This window comes from Epinephelus moara, chromosome 16 (genome assembly GCF_006386435.1).
Source record: "Epinephelus moara isolate mb chromosome 16, YSFRI_EMoa_1.0, whole genome shotgun sequence".
Classification (NCBI taxonomy): Eukaryota; Metazoa; Chordata; class Actinopteri; order Perciformes; family Serranidae; genus Epinephelus; species Epinephelus moara.
This window is the reverse complement of record NC_065521.1, coordinates 27,999,670-28,026,160: the sequence shown is the minus strand read 5'-3', so window position 1 is coordinate 28,026,160 and position 26,491 is coordinate 27,999,670. Positions and strand designations below refer to the sequence as shown.

Below are 26,491 nucleotides of genomic sequence, written 5' to 3'. Positions count from 1 at the left end.
GTTTAGTGGACTAACTTTGCACTTGAAGTATGCCCGTTCACTTACGTTTTAACAGGTCTGACGCTACGGCTGTATCTAGGCTAACGGCTAACATGCTAACTATTATTTCTATGTCACTAGTGACTTGAAACAAATTTAGGACGATAGGAGACAGGTTGAAATAAACCGAAATTTCCCTTTAAGTCATACACTTTTAGTAATGAGTGGATCTTTAAGAGTTTTTGAATATTAATTTCAGCCGAGTTATGTGAACTGCATATATTGTAATCCTCACTCAGAGAACAAGAAAGCATTGCGTTGTTTTATTTTCTTCTGAAAATGTCTGTGTGCAGCCTCGTTCTGTGGACGATAAACAAGGTGCAGACGTCCATCTATGTCACTGATAATAAGGAAATACAGTGAGTGCTGACGGAGCAGTGAGTGACAACAACCCCGCCCACATTTAAGGGCACTGTTTGCAGTGGAAACACTAGGGTCTAGGAACCATGTCTGAAGGGTTACTGTTGTTTCCAAAGGTACCATACTGAAAGCGTTTGGTGGAAACGGGGCTTAAGAGAACTACAGTGAATGTCAAAAACATGAATGGCCCTATCTAGAGCCAATGTTTGATTTTTCCGTTCTGGGCTACTGTAGAAACAATATGGTGGACTCTTCCACAAACGACTTACTCTAAGGTAACAAAAACTCGACTCTTATTTTCAGGTTATTATAAACTGATTAAAACATAGTTATAGATATTATATTACATTTCTGCCAGTAGATGCTCGTAAGTCCTACACATGGGACCCGTGAGTGTTTCCGTGTGTTCATGCATATTTCTCTATATATTTTTATATGCTTGGGTGTGTGTGTGTGTGTGTGTGTGTGTGTGTGTGTGTGTGTGTGTGCGCCTGTGCGTGCCATAGTCCTCTGGCTAAGTAAGTTCAGCAAATGACAAGACTCAGGTCTTTGTGTGGAGGTAAATACACAGCCATCCTGGCTGGTTAATACACGGTTGAGCTCTGTAATCAAGACTTCAGCAAGGCACAACACTGACAGCAGATTTATTATCCTGTGTGTGTGTTGCTGGCAGTGTCTGCAGACTTATACCTTTCCTAAAAACACATGCCCCTATGTGTGTATCTGTGTCATCCCGTCTTCTCGTCTGTGGACTTACCTCTTGCACTTCTATTTTTGAGAATGTGTGTGTGTGTTCGAGTGCGTGCATGTGCTCACATCTTCTGTCTGCATGTGTTTGTGTGTTTTGTTGTTGAGAGATTTACACAGCAGTGTCTCACCTCCATCGGTCAAGTCTTGTCTTGTCCCAGTCTGCCGTGTTACTTAGACAAGACAAATGCACAGTGCTTACCTGCTTTACTGTACACAGAGTAGCCCTACCATTTACCTGTGTGATGCAACATGCAGGCAGTGTTTTAACTTTAAAAAAACTAAACTAACTACGGGTAATAACTCTTACAGTTTGGATGTCACCACAAATTCAAACAGTTGGTTTAGAAATATTTATTTAAAGCAAACTTGGGTCATTGTGTATTGTGTATATGGTGTGTGTGTGTGTGTATACATCTTAACATACATGCTCATATTGTGTGAGATATAAATCTTTTTGTATCCCATGGTTTGTATTGAACATCACTTTATCTGTTGTCACCCATCTTTCTCTATCTGAAGGCAAATCAAGTCTCCTAACATCCAGAAGCAGACGGTGGCGGGCGAGATGAGGAAAGATGCCCTCACTGATGGACATCCACACTCATTATCGCAGGTTTGAATATGTGTGTGTGTGCACGTGTACATCCTCTAGTTCAGGTCTTTGTCACCTCTGTATCCCACAGTGTGCAGAACGGCACTTACTGTACTCATCTATCCTGCCCTCTTCTCTTCTCTTCTGTCCTCCTCACCTCTTTCGCAAGCTGCTCTTCAGAAAGTATAATCCTTTCCCCTTCCACTATCTCTCTGTAGATCAGGCCTTTCTGTATAATTCAGCTTTTTTGAGAGAGCCCTGTTTCAGCCCTTCATGCCTCCTGCCCGCCCTCCCTCCCTCAGTGCATCTCAGAGTCAGTCCTAAGTGGAAGAGACAGGCATTTAGTCCTGCAAAAATCAGCTCCATACGCCAGCCAGGAGCACCGGCATAATGGCTCAGATGGGAATAGTAAAGAACTGATTAGTGAGGCAGGAGAGAGAATCTTGATTTACCATTTTTTTATGTAATTTGTATGGTTCTTCTTAGGTGTCAACACGAGTGTCAGCTGTTTGCTTGACTGTGTATATGTGTGTGTGCATGCTTGTATGCTAGCCTGCAGAGCTATGCCGAGGTGTTAATATGCAGAGTGCGGCCATGCCAGGTTATTCCCACGGGACCGATGAAGTAGAGTACACCTCTCTGTACCTCTCTGCCAAAAAGAACCAGAGCTGCTCTCAGCCTGTTTTTGGTAGAGCTATTTTGTTATTTCTGTGTGTGCTGGCAGGCAGCATCCAACATCCTATTTCCTCCTCTAAACAGTGTCTGAGTAGTACACATTAATATTGCTACAACCTGGAAAGAGACATGAGGAGAGTGCCAGCAAGAAAGAGTGAGGTACAGGGACAAGTGCAAGGGAGTAGTAGGATGGATGTCAGGGAGATAGATGACGTCCACAAAAAGAGCAAAATGGAAAAGTTTCAATTTTTTTGTAGCTATATATATTCCATGTACAGTGGAAACCGCTTATAGTGATCACGCTTACAGTGATCAGCCGCTTATATGGATCACAAAACTTGAGACAGAATCATTCCTATATAAATGCTGTTTGAATAATTTTCTTATAGTAATCAAGCAGTCTGTTTACAGTTGGTCTTTTCATACATGACAGCACATGGAAAAAAAAATTGATAACACTTTACTTGAACGTATCTACATAAGGGTGACATGACACTGTCATAACTATGACATGACACCGTCATGAACTTGTCATGAACATTATGTACATGTCATAAACGTTTATGACTGCTGTCATTAAGTGTCATTCAGCTTTTGTAATGACAAGTTGTCTTTGTCATGACAATAATAATCATTATGTCAACTTGTCATAAACCCAAAAAGAGGTGCATTTCTTGTTAATGTCAACTTGTCATGACAAAGACATCTTCTGGTAATGTCATCCTGGTTAATGTCAAGTTGTCATTATAAGGACATCCCAAACAAATTTAATGTCAACTTGTCATTACAAAGACAACTTCTGGTAATGTCACTTTGATTAATGTCAAGTTGTCATAATCAAGACAACCCAAACAATGTCAACTTGTCATTACAAAAACCGAATGACACTTAATGACAGCAGTCATACACATTTATGACATGTACATAATGTTTATGACAGTGTCATGTCACCCTTATGTAGATACCTTCAAGTAAAGTGTTACCAAAAATTTAAAACGATTGTAATTCACGTTTTTTTAACTTTACTGCCATGATACTTTGCCTAGCGTTCACCTGTCTGCTTCCGGTTGGCTACCTGGGGCCAGTGCTGTATGCACACTGAAATCATGATGGGAACAGAAGTCAGTTTCTCTCAATGACAACAATAGTCTCCTGAAAGCTTATGACAAGCTGCCAAAAACTAGCCGAAACGAGATGCAGCAGCAAAACTTGGTGTCCCTCAGACTACCTTGTGTAGTTTATTCAGTGAGAATTAAACAGTCATGGCTGCTAATGATGAACACAGAGAGTGAATGCGCACGGTTGAAGCTTCTTCTTCAAGTGGATTGCCCGGAGTGCCCGGTCACATGATGCCTCCTTGAGCTTGGTAGCAAAGCTGTCTGTTTCATTTCATTATATTCATGTAATACACAAATGTGTATTAAAGTGCGTGAAAACCGGTGGTGGCTGCTTGTCTTTCAAACAGGGGAAGCTCACTTTTAGTTTACATCATAAAATTTGTCATATTGTAGGGAGGCAGTAACTTAAAAAGGAACATTTAATTGAAGCCGTTTTTCAACTACACTCATGACATAGAACTACAGCAATACATACCTCAAAGATTTTCAGATGGGTTTAAACACCTGAACTGTACTGTACAAACGGTGAAAATGAGCTATGGAAATAAGGAACTCTGGGCGGCACTCTGTCAGAAGACTCCACTCGCAAGTTTCCGCATGGGACTGAGCTCAAAATGCGAAGCGCTGTCAATCACAAAGGGGTTCAGCCTTTTAGACAATTCCTCCAATCATCATGCATACACCGAGCGTCCTCTCCCGCCTACCGCTCCATTAGGTCCCAGGGAAGCTGAGCCTCCCTGGAAGTGACGATTTTGTCGCATTTATCCAATGACCGTCTTGCTTTGCTGCATGAAAAAAACCTGCTCAGCGCTGTCTCATATGCTTGGAGGCTCCGTGTCCACCACGCTGACACGAGAATGTATGACAGGGAGGTCGCATTTGAAAACTGGTGATAAACAGCTGACGTTTGAACATCGTAGTCATGATGTTAAACGCATCCTAGCACATGTTTAATGCAATGTAAATTCTGATTTTAATGTAAATTCAATAGTGCATATTTGACCATTTCTTCTATGAAATTTTAGGGGAAGTTCAGCCTCCCTTGTTGTCTCAGAGCAATCGCCCCTGGTGAAAACCCCAGTAGATCAGCAGTTTCTGAAATACTCAGACCAGCCCGTCAGGCACCAACAACCACGCCACATTCAAAGTCACTTAAATCGCCTTTCTTCCCATTCTGATGCTCGGTTTGAGCTTCAGCAGGTCGTCTTGACCACGTCTACATGCCTAAATGCATTTAGTTGCTGCCACGTGATTTGCTGATTAGCAATTTGCGCTATTGAGCAGTTGAACAGGTGTACCTAATAAAGTGGCCGGTAAGTGCATTAAAAAGATTAGCAGCAATACTATAAAGCATGCAAAAGTAAGACTACATGAGAGTTAGATTGACCGCTGCATATCCTAGCTGATGTACAGTACACGTTCTGTATATTGTGTTGACTCAGCAGTCAGGTTGCGTTGTGGCCTTTATCTCACTTTCTTTCCCCTGCTCTCTCTCTTTCTTCATTTATCTCTGGCTCCATCAGGAACACAGCATGCTCCGAGGGTAAACACAAACAAACAGGGCCTTCCCCATGCCGCTCCCCTCTCCCCCCTTCCATCCAGGAGAGTTTATGTGGGACGCAGTGATAGCATCTCTCCGCTCCATCGTCTCCATCGCGCCACGCTGCACTTCACAAACACAGAGAAAACACACATCGGAAATGTTCACTTCAAGCCTTCACACAAGCCTTTTATTTCTCTTTTATCTGTAACGGAGAGGCATCAGCGACACTCAATACCCCCCCACTCATCTATTTAGAGACACGAGGATTAAAGACACTCTAATTTTAAATCTGGGGACAGTTAAAGACGATGGACACATTTCAGGATTTTCATTCACTCTGAGCTTGTTCCCACAGTCTGTGCATTTGACTGAAACTGTATATGAAGCTTCTGGCCATGCACACATGCTTAACATTTTTTAAATCATGAAATAGGACACATCGAGGTTGATGCTGCACACTTAACTTTTTTGACAGAGACAGATGTTTGTGCGGTTTGTGTGCCCGTGTGCGTGTGTATGCGCGAAGCCGAGGATCACAGATACACAGCTGCTGGAAATGTGCATTCTCTCACTCTCTGCTCGTTTATTTTAGTGATTATAATCCCTCCATCAAACCAGAAAGGGCCAGACTCCATAATGATCCTTCCCCAGGGCATTAGGTGATGATTGGTGCTGCAGAGGCAATTATCTTTCCATTTCTCCCCACACTCTGTATCTCTCTATCTCTCTTGCCCTTTTTTTCCATTCTTTGTGTTCTTGAAAGCCAGAAATATTCTCTTGTTACTAATAAAACTCACATAACACACAGATATGCACAGACACAGACAGACACTGCACACACACACACACACAGAGGCAGACACAGCTTTCTGGTCAGGTTTCACTCAGGGGTCCAGCGGTGGCAGCCCCATCTCAGTGGGGTGTGTGAGCGCGAGTGTGTGCGTGCGTGCATGTGTCTGTTAGGCGGGGTCAGACCAGTACTTGTTGATTCTGGTGCATCGAATTACTGCCCGTCTGTCACGTCCAATTACAGCTTTGGACTGCTGACGCACACAGCCTGCCTCTGTACGTGTGTGTGCGGGTGTTTGTCGCTCACCTCCAGCTGTGTCGTGCTGACGTGACGAGCCACAAGTATCCGCTTGTGAATTGGCTGGCTCGGCACTATTTTCATCGCGCTCGGGGATAATCCCGTCGCTCGTGTTTCAGTCGGTATCGCCGAATTAGTCCGTTGGTCATACAAAGTATTTTTCATTAAGGAGCCGAGCTATTTAATAGTTACAATTGATTGATTTGACCACTATGAAGGTATGACACAGATACCAAGTCAAAACTCACTGTAATATTTATTAGGGGCAGTTATGAGGCAATTCATATGCACCTCTTGCATGTTCCTGGCACTGTCTTGTAAAATGACTTTAACTTGACTCTTTTCAGTTTTCCATGCATTTAGCATATCCTTTTTCGCCAGAATAGATCCACCATGTGTTAGGCACTGTTTAGCCGAGACCTCCTTCTATGCAATATAAAAAAATTAGCCTATTCAGACACATGCACGCCTCCGTTGAGCTCCATACATCAGCTATATACCTGCAAAGCTACTATCGTTTCTGAGATGAAAGTTCAGCACATCAAAACATTTCAGCCAGGGAATTTTCTTTTCACACATTTTTCTTTCTGTTGCAGTCTGGAGAGAGTTTCCTACACATCCTAATTGCTTCAAACAATGTGTGTTGCACCTACTTGCAACTGTGTCACATTCATTTGATTCATGCTTCTGCTTGTGTTATCAAGTTTGTGGTGTTGAAGCTTCCAGTGTTGATCTAACCCTGAAAACACCCATTTAGCTCTCTGCTGTTTTGTTTTGACTGCAATTCAACCATTGTTATTACGATGTTTCACATTCAATCGTTCATATGAGAATGTAACTTTTATTTTACTTCCTATAACATCTAATCTGGTGTTTTTGGCCCGCGCGGATTTTGTTACTCCGTATCCGCTCGGCACACCCCTAGTTTGTGTTTGCAACAAGTGTAACTGAACTCTTCTTTGTTCGGTTCGAAAGTGTCTCGTTTCCATGTGACTCCGCACTGCTCCCAGAAAAGTGTGAACGTGTGAACTTGAAGGCGAGACAGCTATTGAGGAGGGAAAGAGAGTTTTTTTTTAAAAAAAAAAGAGAGAGAGAGAGAGAGAATCGGGGGGTTTATTATTTCTGTCCAGTGTTTTCTTTCACAGTTCCATCACCCAGTGTGGAGAGGGATCCTTTTCCCCCCCACTCACCATAGGTGTCAGAGAGGCCACACACAAACTGTGCATGTGAACGCGCACGGTCCGCTCCGTACACATGCGCACACTCACACTCTTCTGGATGTCGGCAAAGGTCACAGCACTTACACACTCTCTCTCCATCACTTATCACTCTCTTCTGTCTTGGCTATGTCTCTTTCTTCTGAGGGAAGTCTTGTTCTTCTCTCACCGCAGCTTTTTTTAACATCCTCAATTCTTTCATTTTGTTTCTATTTTGCATGGACTGGACTCCTTTTAGGAAAAGGGACCAACAAATACACCTTTTCTCAAATCGCCAGTGCAGCATTATTCCAGTGCAAAAACATTTGATGATGAGCTTTTAAAACAAAGTATACTCAAAGAAAAAAAACACTCTCTCCCCGGCTTCTGCTACTTTGCTTCCAACCCACCTCTTCGTCCTCCTCCTCTGAACTCCTTGCGCCCGCTCAGACTCCTCTTTCAGCTTCCCAGGATGCCATGCGGGAGACGGCGGAGCGGATCGCGCAGTTGGAGAGGGCACTGAGGGAGAGTATGAACACCTCAGCGCATAGGGAAGCTCTCTGGGCGCAAGAGGAGGCTGCACGTGTTCAGGCCCAGAGACAGGTTCACCTGATGTTTCACACACTGATGGAAGACTCAAGACCAGCATATACACACATTCATGCACACACAGATAGTCTCATGCATCGCTATATAGGCAGCCTACCTTTAAAACTGAATGCATGTAACAGGCCACCTATAGGACTTAAAAGGAGCACTGAGAAAATGTGAGGAACTTAACTGCACCCCCATGTGGCTAAGAGTGTAACTGCATGCAAACTGTGGTGAATGAAAGATCCTTAATCCCTTAATATGTAGCTCTTGAGCAACAAATATCATTATTACAAAATGGATAGTTGTGTTTTGCTCCCTGTCTTTCATTTCCTTTTCTTCTTAACTCAGTTTTTATTCTCTAAACATGTTGTTGTTTATTTTCTCCCCCTAGACTGAAATTTAAAACTGAAACAAGAGCTCCCAGCGTCCTCCTTTCATTTTCTGCCTCTCGTTAAGTTCGCCGTCGCATGCTTGGAAACGCGAGCATATGCTTGACACATTGCGACTTTATGTGCATGCAATCTGAATTTGTTAACAAATGTGTAGACTTGTAGTCTTGATGGAGTACAGGCTGCCCTTTTCACTCTGTGCGTCCTGCTATCTGTCTGTCTTTCCGACTGCCAGCTGGTCAGTCTGCATCCTTAAGTAGGTCCAAAAATGTATTTGTATGCATTTGTGTGTACGTGTGTGTGTGAGCGTAGGTGTGTCTGTGGTGGGAAAAAAAAACAGGGCAAGGGAGTGTGTTTCCTCCCGGTGTGAGCGTGCATTTGAATGAGAATGACCTTGCATTGCTGATGAGTGCCACGAGCAATATGAGAGCAATCGGCGGTTAAACGAAGAGCTAACATTTTGAGGCAGTAGTGGCTGCATTGTTTCAAACACATACATATTCTCACACACACACACACAAAAACACGGTCTGATAGAGGAGAACTTTCAACGATGAAGTCAGGAGTTTGGTGGACAGAGAGGGAAAGTAGGAGGAGGTCAAACTCAGTTTAGAAAATTCTGTGAGAGCCAATGCTAACTGTGGCTTGTGTTTTCCTCTTCTTCTTCTTCTTTTTTTGCAATTTCTGTGCTTCACATGCTTGACTTACAGTCAGCATGGATACTGTGTTTATCAAACAATATTCTGATCCACCGAGAAGTCCGAAAGAAAATTATATTTATGTCTGTGGGACATTTCGCATGCATAGAAGTGGATGATTCAGCTTTGACCTAAGTTTACCCCTGTGCAGTGAGAATCGGGGAAATCCTGTCCTGACTTGTGACACGTTAAAACTCATTGACCCCAAAAGTCATAGTCAACTTGCTTTCATTTCAAGTCGATCCAGACCCTACACGTAGAGAGCATAATGAGCCAGCATGCAGTCATACTGGCGACTGCACTTGACACGTATTGAGCCGGACTAGGGTTACAGTCGCGCTACTGACGCAAGGAAAGGTACCCGTTTGGCCTGGGTGCTCGGTTGTGATGCTCGCTGCTACAGTAGGCGCTGTCAACACACTGAACTTTGTGAGCCAGAATGACATCACCACATAAGGAGGCAGCGAGTCAACATGCCATTAACATGCAGTTACACAGTCGTCAGTCAACTGCCGCTCTTGCCTGAGACTCTGGAGAAACAGAGAGTGTGTGGAAAGGGATGTTTGGGGAACAGCGAGAGGGACAGGTCCTTCTGAAACATCACCTGACCCTGGCACCGTTTCAGAGCGCCCTGCCAGACTTACATTCTCACATTTTTTTTCCCCGTCTCACTCCATCCTTGGTTTTCTTCTTTCTTCTCCCCTCTGTCCCAGAGTAATCAGTCTCATGATGTGTAATGCGCTGAAAGTCTTCCATCAGCCTGACCCGCTGAAATGGAGCATGGGTAATGCCCTGGGTCACTTTTCTTCACACCCCCGCTCTCTAAGTCTCTCACTCCGTCTCGGCTTCTCTCCGTCTCTTGTCTTTCTCCTGCCATCATTTCGGCTGTCCATCCGTTGTCCCGAGCCTCATTCTTCCCCATCTGCCTTCTTAAGTTGTCTCGCCCAATTATCTCCACGCTCTCTCTCCCTTTCTCCCCGTCTCTGTTCCTGTCTCTCTCCCTCGCTCCCCCTCCGTGGCGTTTGAACTGGGCCTCTGAACCAGCAACACCGACGCAAATGGACAAGAGGGATTTGGCCCTTACCTCTGAGCCCCCAATCAGCTTAGCAACTAAAGGGGCTTTGGGCCAGTCTTAGTGAGCCTTAGCCTGGCTGGGGGGCTTTGCCTTGAAGTTGAGCTAAATTAGCACGCACAGGCTCACAGCTAAGCTGATTAGGTCCCTAATTTCACTAAAATGCATTGTATTCCTTATTAATGATGTGATTGTGAAGTGAGGGCTAGCCTGGGTGGTGGACTAATGGGGGACTGGGAGGTAGGCAGTTGGCGCATGAGGGTTGATAGACATGTGGTGGGTGTAAATGGAGTTGTGTGTGCGCGACCCTTGGCTTTCAAGATGAAAAGACTGGCTTTGGATTCCTTTAAGCCTGAAAGAAGACATCAAACATCAAACACAGTGTGATTTTGGACGGTTGGATGTCTTGTTGATGTTGGGTATATTAACTGCTGGATACTACTGAGGTCAGTTGTTGTTGGCATGGATATGTGGGTGTATTTTATATGAAACAATGCTTTGTTACATTTCTGGGCGGGTTATGACTGAAAGCTGTCACTTTCCCACCATTTGGAATTTCTGTATTCCCCACTCGCTTTGCTCTCAGCCTTTCTTCTCTCGCTCCATATGTGATATTCATGAACAGTCAGCGAGCACATTATCTGACATCTGCGAAACACACCTAGAAAACCAGGGGAGATGGAGAGTGTCCTGAAAATGTGTGAACGATTTGGCCCCTTCATAAAAGAGGCCCATTCCTTTTTTCATGTCCTACCCCATGGAGTGCTTTCCCCAAATACTCCTTCTCTCTCTCTCTCTCTCTCTCTCTCTCTCTTTGCTTCTCCTTCACTGTCTTTCCCTTTGTTCATTTGAGATCCAGCACTTTTTTATTGTTTTGCTATCTCATGTTAAAAATCTGCAAATCATCAGAATTGAACAAAGACAAATTCAAATTCTCCCCGGCCTTCCATTTGCATCATCTCAACAAGCCCGCCTCACACTGCATCCTATTGTAAAGCACTTGTTGTTAGACAATTAGACACTTCCTGTCTTTGGATAATGATGCCCCAAGGTCACATCCTGTCTGTCAGACTCACAGGTTGGCCTGCATGGCTGGAGGGCATGTGTGTGCAGAGGGAGGAGATGTAGTTGAGGGGTTGAGCGTTATTCTCACCTGCTCTAAAGTAGAGCCATACTTGAGGGTGAGATAAAAATAAGTGGAGAAAGGTGGGAGAGAAGAGGGAGCCCTTGTTTCTCATCCAAGGGTCAGTGGACGTATCATTCAACTAACCTTTGAACCTTAGTAATTTCACCTGCTCCAAGATGTCAACCGACCATTTCACCTCATTGTGGCATTCCAACACACACACACACACACCCTCTGAAAACATATATCCATGCAGACAAATAAAAGTGCACATAAGTGTTTGTCTATTTTACCATGTACGTGTATGATAAGTATGCAATAGGCCTCGTATTTTGAATTTCCGTGTAACCTGTGTGTATTTTTCTCCCCTTGAATAGTTGGAGGAGCTGATGAGTGCTTTGGAGAAGACGCGCCAGGAGCTGGACGCCACCAAACTGCATCTGTCCTCCACTCAGCAGTCGCTGCACGAGAGAGACGGACACCTTAATTGTCTTCGCCAGGAGAGACGCAAACAGCTGGAGGAGATTCTGGAGATGAAGTTAGTCTCACACTCTTCGCCATCTGTCTTTACACAACGCTTACATCTGCATAGTATTTATATCTTATCTCTCCATCTACCTTAATCTACCCTACGTACCTAATTTCCCCTCTTGGTCAGATGTAAGTCTTTTCACGTCGTTACAGGCAACACAGAACAATAATCACATACCATATGCTGCATCCTGTACATGCATTTCTCTAATCAGTAAGACTTCACCTTGGCTATTGCAGCATTATGAATTAATTATCCTGCATTTGCATTACGGGGGAAAAAAAAATTGTTGTGTAATACAGAGTAAGAGCTGCTGGTAACTGCAGTAAGATAAACAGTCGGAAAAAAATAAACCGCAAGTGTTTGTGGTAGTGGCTGCACACCCAGCCTGTAAAAGTATATGATCAAGGATCTTTTATTAACATTGGCACAGTTCGCTCAGTGCTTCATCAGGCGCATTTTCATTACCCTGCACAGCAGCTTTCACTGCTGCAGCAGAGACCTTTGTCTAATACTGTGTTAGGCACATTTATACGCTCACCTGTTCACATGTGCAGCTGCGCACGAGTGTTATATAGACATCAGCGCTGAGGTGTGTTTTGAAGCAGGATCAGCCGTTGTCTTTCGCTGCCTTGTGAAACGTTACATTTATTGAGGACAGGTGGTGCAGCCTTAGACAGCAGGTTAGAAGAATGTGTGTTTTGCTGTTTTATTTTTTTATTATTCGTCGGTCTGCGTGTGACAAAGACAGCAAGAGAAGGAAAAAAAAAACGTGTGCAGGGACTGGCTGCATTTCCATGTGTGAGTGTGTGTCAGTGGGCATGTATGAATGTGTGAGTGAAGTTCAGTGATCTGTCGGTGGAGTGACTACATGTGCGTTTGCTTTGGGCCCTCTGATTGAAGGAGCATGGAGCCACAGATCTGGTTGTCATGTGCCGCAGAGAAATGCCTTTAATGTCAGCCACTCAGCACAGTACAAAAGGGAAGGCTGGCACATATGTATTGAAAACACAACTTTTAAAATCCATTACGCCTCACAAGCCCCTCTGATCACACTAACTCTGCAGGAATGTGTGTGTGCGTCCGTGTCTGCCTACAGTATGTGTACAGTTTGTCTGAGAGAAACTGAGAATGAGAGCGCTCTTGCCCGTGTATCTGCACACACACGCACTTGTGAAACAAACCATCTTCCTGTCTGTTCCAATTTCCACCATCCAAACATCACCAGAGATGTTTAGCAGAGGAAATGTATTACATATGATACAGACACAATCCATGCTTCTAGGTATGTACATGGAATTAGAAAAAGGCTCACAGGCCTGGCACATGAGTGATGCTTTTTGTACTTTGCTGGCACTCTGCGTAAATTATTATTATATTACCATTAAAAAGATGTCTGAGGAAGAAGGTTAGTGTGATGGTTGGTTGACATAAACAACAACAAAGTCGATGGGATTCTTTGCCTTTGTGTTCAAGACTCTGACTGCAAGTCTACACTGGTAAGAGCTAATGGAGGGGGCACAGGGGGCACGAGTGTGTGTGTGGTCCCTTGTGGCTTTGAACCTGTATGTGTCTGTGTGTATGAAGAGGTCAGAGGCAGGGGTTTGGGGTCACTGATGATGAGGATTAAAGGACTGTTGAATTGCGAGGGGGCGAAGCTTCGTGAGACTGACTTACATCTGAACAAGCCACAAAGATACGCATGCAGAATGTACACACAGCCTCAGTGGAGCTCACATATAATCACTCACGTCTGCAGACATGCACATACTTACACAAACTTTGGCTTTCTGTTTTAAAGGGGCCATATTCCCACAGCACAGCTCTGGTCCAAGTTAGCACAGGGAAAACTAAACAGGAAAGATAAGGCGGAGAAAGAGAGGTAACAAGAGAGAGAGAGAGAGAGAGAGAAGGGGAGAGGGAGTTAAGAGTGAAAGCAAGAAAAAAATGAGACAGAATGAGAGGGAGGGGAGGATGGGATGGAGGGGCTACGCAAACTGAAGTATTTCAAATCTTAGAAATCATGAGAGAAGTTTGATTGCATGCCAAGTTTCTCCTTCTCTCCGCTGTAATGTGGCATTTGTCAAGAAGACCAGCTGAAGCAAACCATGTGAGGCACGTTCCCCAGTGAACTGGGGAGCTCTGTGTGTGTGTGTGTGTGTGTGTGTGCATAAGCCAGAGAGAGAGAGTGAGCAGACTCTTGGCTTTTCAACACTGTTAATGAAAGAGACAAGAGGGGAAAAAATCATTTTCAATATCCTCTCATTGCATGCTGGGTTTCCTAGCTTGTATTGTGTGTGTGTGTGTGTGTGTGTGTGTGTGTGCGCGTGTGAGAGAGAGAGAGAGAGAGAGAGAGAGAGAGAGAGAGAGAGCATTTTCATATTTGCCTTTTTCAGATATAGAGCTAAATGCTTGATGTATAAGGAGCGGTGTGGGTCTGCTCTGTCACCCCACACCAGATAGAGTTTCCACCATACTGTACAGCACTCACACACACACACACACATACATACAAACACACACACTCTAACAGATGACCTCCAGAGGAGCTAGTCATTAAATGTGTCTAGGGTCACAGGGTGTAGGTGCACAATAGAGAAATGATGTGTTTGGACATTTTGAATAGCTTGTCATTGAGATGTTTCCATAGTCTGAATGGGATAATACTACATGCCACAACATTGCAGTGGCTTACTCAACCCGATCCTCCTGTAGACACTGGGAATGTAGCTGATATTATCTCTGTTTACATTTTAGTGATGGAAAATGATGATAGAGCAAAGAAACAGGTAGCGGCAGCTTTGAGGCAGGCGTATAAAGAGATGCAGAGTTGACGAAGTGGAAATTTTTTCGAGGGAGTGAAAGGGGGACACGACAATTTGAGAGATGGAGGGGAAAATCTTGCAAACATTAGTCGAGAGAGCAAAATGTAAGCGGGGGAAAAGAGAGAAGTCGTAGTAGAAAGTTAGGGAGGAAATAGCAACAGTGGTAGAATGAGGGGGTGATTGATGAAGGGGGCGATGGATGGAGGAATGGAGGAGGAGAATGATGGAGGAAGTGGTGGAGGAAAGAGCAGGAAAGAGAGTAGAGCTGTGAGAGGTGGGAGGGAGCAGAGTCTGGTTAGCAGAGTTGAGCTAGAGACGGGGAGAGGAATGACTAACCACGACATACTATGTATCAGCAACACCTGCACCACATCCACCTGTCAATTCACTTAAATTAAAATGTATTCCTAGCAAAAGATGTTCATGCTCAGCTGAGTTGGAGAAAAAGATGTACATTACATGATGACATTAAACCGATAGTTTGGATCTTCTGAAGTGGGGTTGAATGAGGTACTTATCCATAGTTGCTGTATTGCCTGTCATACTGTACATGGCAGGCTGCGCAGCCCCATTTTGGAGAAGCAGGCTGGAGTACAGACACTGAAGCTAAGCAATGTACTGCTGTGGATGGGGGCTGCAGCAAAACATATTTTAGCCAACTAAAAGAATCTAAAAAATCAATTTAAGTGTATGATATATTGAGAGTATTTTAATAGCTTTACCTCTCTGTCAGACAGCCCTTTTCAGACCGACAGGGAAGCTGTTAACGACTCCAGGTCCCTGTCTATGCTCTCGTCAAAGCCACCAGACTCCACTGACAAAAACAGTAATTTAGGTCGCTAAACACAGGAGCTGCTGGTCTACCACTGCTTCAATCAGTTAGTTAGCTTGTGTTATTGTCTGACTTTGGTGAAGCCGAACTAACTGTTTTAAACGCCATAGTTACACAATGACACAACTGATTGAGGGAGCGGCAGACCATCAGCTCCTGTGTCCAGCTATTGTAAATTACTGTTTTTCTCAAAGGAGTCTGGCTTCAAAGAGAGCATTGGACTGCCTGCTTTTCCAAACTGGGGACCTGCTGACCGCCATCTACTGTGTGTCATACACCGACTCAGGATAAGTGCCTCATACAACCCCACTTAAAAAGATCCGAACTATCCCTTTAAGTGCCTACTTTGCATCATCTTTTTTTGCTACCTTATATTTCTCTACTTTAATCTCACATGTTGGACCAAAAAAAACACATAGAAAAAGAAAGCTAATTCCTCAGAGTAACGCACAAGCAACTCTTATCCCCTTCCCTTAAATATTTGCCCAACAGATATCCATAAAAAAACTGCTTCACATTTTTTTTTGCCAGAGTTTTGGACACACACTTAAAATCTGTGGACCTTTCAGACGGAAACATACCCTTTGTGTCATTCTGCAAAAGCAAACTTTTGGCTATGCTCTTCATCATGTCATCAACCCAACACGAAAAGGTAAATGAGCACTTCCATACAGTGTAAATGTAACAACCCCAAAATTCTGCTCTGTCCGCGAGGTGTGTTCATGTATCTGTTTGTTGGCTAGTTACAGTAATCCATGGCATAATGAAGCTTAGAGCAGTAGCGACGTTATGACTTTCAAATCCCCAATGTAGACATCCTGTCTGCACAGTGCCATTGCCATGGTTACACTGACTAAACACACAGAGAGACCAGCTGTACCGGCAAGGTCATGTCCCCGCTCACTGATCTCTCTGAGGGGCCTGGACACACACACAACCTTACAAACTTGCACGCGTGTATATGCACATACACAGCGTGTGCACTCATAAAAACACATTTTTTTTACCAAAAAAGTACCTTCACACATTCATATATTCAACCGAGCAGCATTTTGTTAACACGGTTTTGAACTTACATTCACATGTAATGGTAAAATCTGCAGACAGGTATGGCGTTACAGTGCCATTGTTGTGATAAGTAATGATGAGACACGGAGGGCCGGCGCAGTGTGTGAATGGGATTCTCTGTATTGCGGTGATGAGGAGGGGCTGACCACACATCACCTTCCTCTCTCTGTGAGCAAGTTTGTATGCGTGTCGCCTCGTGGGAACTTCGGGCCATTCATCATGTCTGTCTGTGCTCCCGTGCCCTCTGACACACGTGTTTACCTTCGACATGTGTGTCGGCCGTCGGGCCAGTAGGTGTGTTATTATGTCAGGGCCTAGGCATGCTCCACCCTACTCCTCCTCCGCCTCCTTTGAGGTTTTGTCAATGGAGGGCTTCATCACATGGAAATCCCTGCTTCCAAGACCTTGTTCTGTACAGTACGGTAATGACAGACTTCTACCTGGGTCCGTTGCAGTATACTTCAAGAGCAGAGAGAGGAGTTTGCTTCGTAGAGTCGGTTTTTGAATTGGATGTGCAGCCATTGCAGCAGGAGGCTAAGTCCCTTAAATGTAACTTTTCTGACCCATTTTTCCCAGACCGTGTGATTCTCTTGGACCGCGCTCGGCAAACGTCATGTCTTGAGCTCACTTCTCTCAGGTTTTGGCTGTTCTAGCATCAATTATGGTTATTTTTTTATCACTACTTATTCATATTTTATTGGTGCTTATATCCGCATAGCATTTTTGGCAAGCATTAACCCACCCAGTGCATATGAAGTGGAGGTTTTATGTCCTGTATAGTGTGTAAACCCTAACTTGAGTTTCATAAAACTGGCACACAGATGTACACACACCCTGTTTGCCTGCAGTATGGTAACTGCTGGGTTGCTGAGAGGATTTGTGAGCCATGGAGTGGCCGAGTGAAGTGGCATTGTCTCTAGAGCTGCCTTATAAACTTGACATTGCACTGAAAGATTTGACAACGCTCGGAGAACATTGGTAGAAGAATAGTTAACCTGATAGACAGAGATGGAAGAGTCTCTCCAGAGACAGAGAGAACTTCTTGTCTCAATCTGAAGCCTGACGTAGTGGAGACGGCTCGTGACACACAAAAACAAAAAGGATGCAGTGATTGACAACGGGAGAAGAACACACAGAGGCCTTTTAAAGGAGGCGAGGGGAAGATGTTGCATGTGGAAACACAGTTTGCCCCGCTAGAGTAACATAATTCTTTCATCGTCTCTTTTTACTTCTACTCCATCACTCTTTTAGCGCTGACCTCCTTAACTTCCTCTGAGTATTAAAACGCTCCCTCTCCCTTTTCTTGTCCGTTTCCCTCTTGTTCTATCTTTGGACGGGTGGGAGAAGGCCTGGAATTTATCACACATACCTAATAATTACTATCACAGGAAATGGTCCCGAGGAAGTAGGTGCACTAGCTCTGCTAATTAGTGTCAGTCGCAAAACACACACACGCGCATACTTGCACACACACACACACACACACACACACACACATGTACACACACAGGGCTAATTAGTGTCATTTGGCTGATGCAGAAGTCTCGGGAAAGCCCAATCTGATTGGCCTCAGGGAGACTAACACCCCAGAGTTTACTCGGTTGTATAAATCTCGAGACTAATTGATTGGAAGCCGTGTGTGTGTGTTGGAGTGTGCGCATGAGTGGGCGATTGATTAGGTGGGCCCTACGGCTGTAAAGAGGCAGCCCAGGACGCAGGACCCAGAGGTGACCAGTGACGGCCTCTTTAACGACGGTCCTGCCCTCAGGGTCACTAAAGGAATGAGGAGAAGGAAGGGGAGGAGGTGTAGAAAGATAGATACTATCATGCAAATGCGAATTTAGATGCATAGATATACATGGATAGATCGATAGCAGCAGAGGTGGAGCACAAAGGGTTAATGAAAGTGTGCAGCAGTGAGAGATTTTAGAACGAAAGCGGGATGAGTTATTTTGAGTGCAGCTGTATGTAATATGTTGTTGGATGTGCCGCGCTGTAAAACAGCCATTAAAACAGTGGCCTAGTGAAATGCCCTCATGGTTTACCATTATGGGCACATGAAATGCTGGTATACCCACACAAGTGAGTCAATGGGGCTTACTGGCATATATTCACACACTGTAAACACCTCCAAGCCTCTGTGGTTGGCACACACACCTGAGCTCCGGCTCCTGTTTTTCTCCTCTGCGGCTTCTCTGGCTGCGTCTGTCTGTCTTTATCTGGGTATAACTCTGTCTCCGCGTCTCTGTCTTTGTCTGTGTCGGTGTCTCTTGTTTGTTTCTCACATTTTACAGATCAATTAAAAAAAGAAAGACCTCTCTTCACGTCTCTGCAGTTTTACTTCGACACATTCTCACCTAGTTTTCCTCAATCAGAGTAATATATTGTTACACAAAGCCCTCGGTAAGGGCTTAGTCTCTCTGACTCTTTGTTGGTTTGACTGGAGTTTTATTGGCTCTGCACTTCTTGCTGAGATGGTTCCCAGGAGGTTTTAATAGAAAACAATAGTAGAACGGACCACTTCCCAGCACTGGGCTACTCCAGCACTGCACACCAGTCAGCACACACCACAGCAGCCCCTGGCACTTGTGAAATGTGTGTGTCTGATCTGGTTAATTCAGGGATGTAGACCCAAACTGTAATTATCATTATGTACTTCTCGGCAGTGGCAGGAAACAGCCCAAGCAAGTTTGGATGAGCGTGTGTATCCTCACTGATGCACATTGAATGTGTTTGTGTGCAAAGAACAACATGTGCATACATGAGTGTCCCTGTGTGTGTGTGTGTGTGTGTCTGTGTGTGTGCGTGTGTGCGTGCGTGCGTGCATGTGTGCACATAAAAGCAATGATGTGAAGAGCATGAGAGCTATTAGCAGTGAAAGATAAGCAGATTGTGCCAGTGGCTATGTGATGATTTTTCCTGCTCTTGTCTTGGCCCTGCTCTTGTTCATTTGGTCTCCGCTAAATGGAGACATATTGGAAACATGACTGTTCTCTCGGGGGCCAGTGGGTATCCAGAGTTTAGTGCTGGAAAGGAGAGGAGAGAAGAAGAAAGGAGAGGAGAGAAGAAGAAAAGAGAGGAGAGGGGAAGAAGAGGAAATGAAAGGAGAAGGGTGGAAAGAGAATAAGGAGAAATACAAATAAAATCAGGAGAGAAAGTAGGGGTCAGTGGAGTTAAGCTCACCGCTAGGATTTCAAATCTCATAAAAATAAAGACTACATTTTTCTTATTTGTTTGTGGAGAGAAATTACCGTTCACAAGCATCACAGACACTGTTAAGTTTCACAACTCTGCAATAAAACGTTTGTCTCATTTTTACGATATTAGACTTGATGTCCAAGAAAAAGCAAAGCAGAACCCACTGAAAAGAGACCAAAAGAGAGAGAAAAAACACAACCAACTAAAACCCCAAAGTTTATTTGGAGCAAGCGTCACATCTACTCAAGATGGCAACCGCAGTTTAATCTGCGTAGTCCTTCATCTTTTAAGTGAGCATCAATAGGACAGAGAAGGCCTTCATGTGGGCGGACAGACTGCGCAGAGACAGGACTGGTCACCACTAAACAAACAACACAGGAATCCTGCAGAGACAAGAATGGCTGGAGGGAGTGTGAGCAAAGACAATGGCACGACTTTCAGGCCGTAGATTAAACACAGAATATACACAGTGTGTGTATGCGTGATTGAGAATGTGGCCATTCATGAATGTCTTGATATGAGGTTATATGTGTTTATGTCTGGAGTAATTTAAGTCGAGATCAGAGAACAGAGGGATGAGTCGTGTCATTTCAGCATACAGTACTCAAAGCCTGAACAAGACAGCTTGTCCACACTGACACATCACTGTAACCAAATCCCCAGTGAAATTTTCAATATGTATACATTTCCGTTATTATGAAGTGTGAGGCATTTGAGGTTGACGTTACTGTTACAGAGTCTGTGGTGGTGTGTTTCCTTTCATTTCCGTCTGTGTTTACGCTTAACCTCGAGCACCCATTGATGCATTCTGCAACCAAAAAACACACTTTCTCTCAGAGTCACATTTCAAACTGGAACGCATAGACGTCATACATACAGTCCAGAAACCAGCAGAACATATTCTTTCAGTGGTTGCTGTTTCTCTGATATCCACTGAGGGTAAATATCCTTAAACTGGTTTCGTTAATGATTTAAATATAAAACAGTCATCATCATGATGTTTAAAATTTAAAATATTGGGCTGAAGCTGAGGATACACTGTCTAATTGAGCCTGTTTTAGAACTGTTGCTGTTTAATTCAAACTCCCACTGCTGAACTTCATGATTTATATGCTAACACTACATGGTGCGATTGTCAAGCCACAACCTGAGTGGTCACAGCGTACATGTAAAATAGTTAATAAAACTGGACTGTTCTGGCTGATGACAGTTGTCAGATAGCACTGGGGCTGCAGGCAGGTGGAAGCGTGCTAGCCAAGGTATGGTTCTTGATGAAGACAGACGTCTCAAAAAACCCTCTAAAGTCCATTTCTGCAAAAACTGGTCAGTCCAAGTTTTGAGTCCCTCTTTCTCTCACACGAGCACACACGTTAGCAAGTTAGCAGCACCAAACAACTAGCTGTTTATAGGCTACAATGTACGATTGATTAACACTTTCCACTGCCAGCATTTTTGATCATATTCACTAATCTGTCAAGACCCACAGAATAATTTGTTCTATGAATATGTGAACAGTATACACATCAAACTAAAGAAGAGACCTTCTGTTTTGGAACACAAAAAACACATTATCTTATTTTATTCCATTTCTGTTTTATCAACACTTGAATTAGTGCATTTTCGTAAAAAAACAAAACAGAAAAACATTTCAGACAAAAAGCTGAGAAAAAAGCATTTTTGTCAAAGATTGTCATTTTCAAGTACAAAATTAATTTCACATTTATGTTTTTTTAATAATAATAATAATAATGAAAATAATATTCTCCCTGAGGTATAGCAGAACACGTTGTTACATTCAGTGATCATTCAATGTCAATCACTGTCACTGTCATGGCGATCCCGTGTTGTCCCACCAAACTCGTTTGCTTCTTCGTCCAAATCGGGTTCAGAATGTTGATCAGAACAGGCATCGTGGGACTCTGAGTCCGTCAACATCTCCACATCTTTTTCCAGCAGATCTTCTTTTGGACATGGGTGTGCTGTTCTATTTCACAAGATGTGTAACAGCACCCCCTATCTTATAACAGTGAAAGCACAGACTGACGGATTATCTCGTCAATGGTGGGGAAGCATTCTGTCATAAATGACGGAAAATCTCGTCAATGGCGGGGATAAAGGTACTGACCTTGAGGAATTGCTCATGGCTCTGCTTTAACTGTGAGAGCCCGAAGACAGCTGACTAAAATTGCACGGCAAACGACACCTGATGATTCTCAAATGGGGTCTGCCTTTAAAATGAGTTGTGCGACTAATAAATTAGGTCAGGCTCAAATTGTGCAGTGAATGCCCATCTTGAGGTGCAGCCTGCAGCCAAACCACTGACTTAATGGCTGCATTTTAAAAATTACAAGTATTAAAAAGTCTTATAAGCAGGTGCATTGGAGCAAAATGTGCCTATCCCCAGACCTTCATCAGGTATAGTTGTTAAGCATTTGATCTGATATAGGTCTTAAAATTAAACATCATAATTTAAGTGAGTACAAGTGATCTACAGTTTGCAGGAGTTTTTGATAGACAAATGGAAATGAGGAAAAGGAAACATTAACAATGACAAAATCCACAAATATCAGCTCTTTTTTTATGCTATTGATACATATTTGATAGTATCAGGGTCCACATGGTTTTTATTTTCCAGTCTTTTCTATCCATTTCTCTGTTCATTCAAGATAGTTACTGTGTTGAAAACCGCTGAACATGCATGACAAAATACGGCATTCCTAGTGAAAATCTGACTACACTTTGAGCCTGTTTGTACACATACATAAAGTCGTCACATATTACCAAATTCAATGTAAAATCTAAAAAAGAAAAAACTAAAATCCCTGTTTTTCCCCTGTCGCTTACTTTCCTTCTGTCACACACGCGCACACACACACGCATGCACTCACAGTAACGTGCACTGACACATCTGACATGTCTCTGGTCCTCTCAAGCCACAGGTCTCCGGGTTCAGCATTTACTGAAATCAAATGTGTGTGTTTGGCCTTGGGTTACACACTCGATTGAATTAAAGAAATGGTGCACACGCACACACGCACACACACACACACACACACACACACAGCCTCACAGGGACAGAGATCTCTATTAAGTTAAAAAAGAGAGCTGAGTGTCTTCTTCCATTGCGAGGGCTTTTATGTGATAAGATCGGCTCGAGGTGCTCTCCTATGCAGGATTCCTGAGCACATCAAACAACAGTAAACCACATCACAGAGGCAGGAAGAGCTCAGCTCCATTAGCCTGCCCATAAAGAACATGTGTATGTGTAACAGGAGAGCCACGCTAGCCACTACAAAAGGTTTCCACACATAGGACAAACATACCGAGGTATGCAGTCGCTTGTCATACTCACAAATTGGTGCGCACACACACGCACTTTTGCTTGCACAAAACAAGGACTGTGTCATTGTTCAGAGCTCTTGTACCATGCCATGCACAGACACACACATATGTACATGCATATTTACAGAAATACACTAATGCACACTCTGACTTTATCACTATCATCTGAGCTCATTCTGCATTTTATTCATTCCAACTGTGTTTTTAAGCTTAAAGTAATGCTGTGGTTTTAGAAAAGTGGCACACAGGCTGGGCTGGAATAATGGCCTGGTAACTTAGTGACATGAAAACACAGGAATTCAGGAATCTGTTTGTTGGCCAGATGGCAATCATTAGCTTTATTAGTACACAACTGGTACAGACATACCCCCAGCACACAAACACACACATGCACACACACACACACACACACGCACACACACCCTACCCAACACTCTCTCTACAACTGCAACACTGTTCCATCTCCCCGTCCTGTCCTCCTTCACTTCTTGCAGAAAGAGACGTCTCTCTTATGAGGTGTTTAGTGACAAAAGGCCAAAGAAACACCCAGATACAGCAAGACAGAGACAGAAAGACAAAGAGAGAGGAGGAAAGGGGTTTCGGAGGAGGGGGCGCAGAGGGAGAAAGAGGTTGACCCAGATTGAGTTTACCAGTTTTTCTTACATTGATTTGAAACAGATCTTCACCGTGTCTGCTGTCCAAGCCACAGGCAGTGAGATATCATCCTTTACTCAGGCTCCAGAGGACCTGATTCAAACTGGATGTCCATCACTCACTGTGACTGGCCTTGCTCTGCTACGAGAGGATGTCTTAATCATATACCGTGCAGAAGCGAGTTAAGAACCAAGACGAGAAATGTATAAATGTTTTAAACTGCATCAAACTATAGCAGAGAGAGAAAGTAGGTGTATCGTGATGATGTGGATAGCGACAAATTTGTCCCAATGGCAGGATGAAATGGAGACACAGGGCCCACCCGGCTCTCTGCTAAACCATCGTAATATGTATTAATCCAGTGGATTAGGCTGCCTGCTAGCATTACAGGCATTCCCGTGCCAGTCAGCGATGTTCTGCCCACCGAGGTTAACATTTAATCCCGAAGATGACATACACACAAACAGTATTATTGCCGCTGATGCCGCACAGGATGCCAGCGCAGAGTGAGCATGCAACTGTTGCTGAGACTGATATATGAGTGTGTATGTGCGTTGTGGATGGCGGCTCATGGTAGCACAATCCTTAGAAATGCGTGGTAGAGTAGACTGTTGGATGGGGTTGGGTGGGGGGGGACAGAGGGTGCTCAGAGAGGAGTTATGCACTATGGCAGGCCCTAATTGCCTGCGGCTCCTGTTGTGTGTTTGGCTTTGTTTGAGCATGTCCAATATAACCAGTCATAGGGGAGCCTCTGCCAGAGCAAACACACAAACACAGTGCTGAACCATAGAGAAGGCTTTTATGGTGTTGAAGACTTCAGTAACATGACACCTAGGGCAAACACTGAGTAATAAAGCAATTGCGGCACATTGTTTAGATCCTCCTCCTGGCATGGTTTGTTTGTCAGACCCAGAGTGTCTCAGTTTCCTGACATCAGTGTCCTGACATGTCACTTTAGGAGCTCAGTGCACGGTAAACAGACGCACACGCACATGCACACGGACACATCTGCAAAAACAGCACACATGCAGCATAAATACTAAATGCATTCATGGAGACACGAGCCCACATGTATCTGCACGCACGCCACACTGCAGACATCTCAACACGTCAGTCACTGTGTGTTTCGTGCCAGTGTTTCCCCAAACTTCTAAGCAGCTTCCTGGTATGTCTGACTGCATGACTGCAGATAAAAGAGCAATAAACATTTTTTGTCTTGCTCGCTAACTTGTATTCCTCACATGCTCTTCACCTCCTTTCATAGTTGATTTTCTGTGACATGGACAGATTGTCAAGATGTTTGTACGTGTGTCTGTAGCCTTCCCAGCAGAATCTATTTCAGACCATCTGTGGCTCTGAGGTGGTCTCCTGCCCATCCTCGGCACAAAAATGAGAGCTGTTTGTTAATGTGCACCATGTCATCACAGTGTGGCTGTAAAATGAGCCCAGACTTTTTTTTGAGTTGCAAGTGATGCAGACTTTCTTTAGACCCTTTACCCCCCTATGTGACTGTGTGCCACTTTCTCTGTAATTCTTTCTTCCTGTATTATCTCAGCATGGTTCTCCTTCAAAGTCCAGGAAACACACAAAAACACACCTGTGTTCTCTCTGCTGTAACAGTGGCAGGGGACCTAACGGCTCTGAAACAGTCACCATGGTCACAATATTTACAACACACCTAAACAAATCTACACATGCATGCAGTCACAGCAGGGGCCAGAGCAGGCCCAGGGCTGTGTCTTTACAGTCCAGTCAGATTAAGCATTGTTTAACGCCCAGAGAGAATTGGAAGACATTGTGTGTGTAGGTCAATTGCATGATTTTTACTGTATAATATGTAGTGGGGATATGTCAGAATCCAAATATGTTATTCAGGAAAGCACACATAATGTGATGGAAACAAAAATGCACAATACCCAAAGTGGCTCGTTGTTTTTATGGGGAAAAACATGATTGTTTGTTTGTCAGCCTGAGGATTGAAATAAGGACAGAGACAGGACTGAGCCCTGGGGTGCTCTCCGGAGAGAGGAGGGGGTGGGGTGAAGGTGGAAGGTGGACTATTGCATGCAATGTTTCTGTAAATTAATAACTAACTTGTGATGCTGCTTTGTCACTTGTTAACTCACCCCGAACCCATGATATTTTCTAGTAAGCTTTCCTGAACCTGCCCAGGACCTGCAGGTGGGTCGACCCACAGCGTGCATCATAGTTCCCAGCTATCATTCACGGAAATTCGGGAGTAGCGAAACAAAAGCCTGGTGTGGCAACTGGATTTCTTTCAATGCCCCACAACCTTTATACCAAAACAAAGCTTGAAACCTGTAGTTTTAGATTTAGTCAAAATTTTAAAGAATAGATAAATAAAAATGCAGCATAATTGGAGGTTAAGTCATTACCTTTAACTGAAGGATATATGTATTTTCTATTTCTCTTGACTGTAAATTGTTTCTATTTTCAATGCAAAACCAAATCTGTCGATTTATATATCCTGTTTGTCAGTTTCTGATTGTTTAATATTCTCCAGTGAGGGGTGGTAGTGGGATTTCAAACACTTAATAAAACTTAGTGTAGTTAAAAATGAAACGCTAGATAGATAGATAGATAGATAGATAGATAGGCTACAGTATGAGGATGGAGAAAGGAGTGATGTAAGGTCAGCAACTGTAGTTGTTTTGTTGTTGTTGTGTGTGTGTATGTGAGTGTGGGTGTGTGTGTGTCTGACATTAGGATCTCATTTAGTTAATGATCTCACTCTCACCCGCAACCCTCCGATGTCAGTGGAGCACAGCCGCGTCTTTACA

The 26,491-nt window shown here is 43.8% G+C and overlaps 1 protein-coding gene across 1 annotated transcript in view; it reads left to right on the top strand.

Annotated features, from left to right (window-relative positions):
* The window catches only part of LOC126403112 (ERC protein 2-like), a 178,675-nt gene that overhangs the window by 89,756 nt on the left and 62,428 nt on the right, over nucleotides 1-26,491 (top strand). Inside the window, exons 12-14 of the mRNA XM_050065575.1 lie at nucleotides 1,669-1,762; nucleotides 7,811-7,963; nucleotides 11,617-11,777. Of these exons, the coding sequence (XP_049921532.1) occupies nucleotides 1,669-1,762; nucleotides 7,811-7,963; nucleotides 11,617-11,777 (408 nt within the window). The remainder of the gene's footprint in view (nucleotides 1-1,668; nucleotides 1,763-7,810; nucleotides 7,964-11,616; nucleotides 11,778-26,491) is intronic.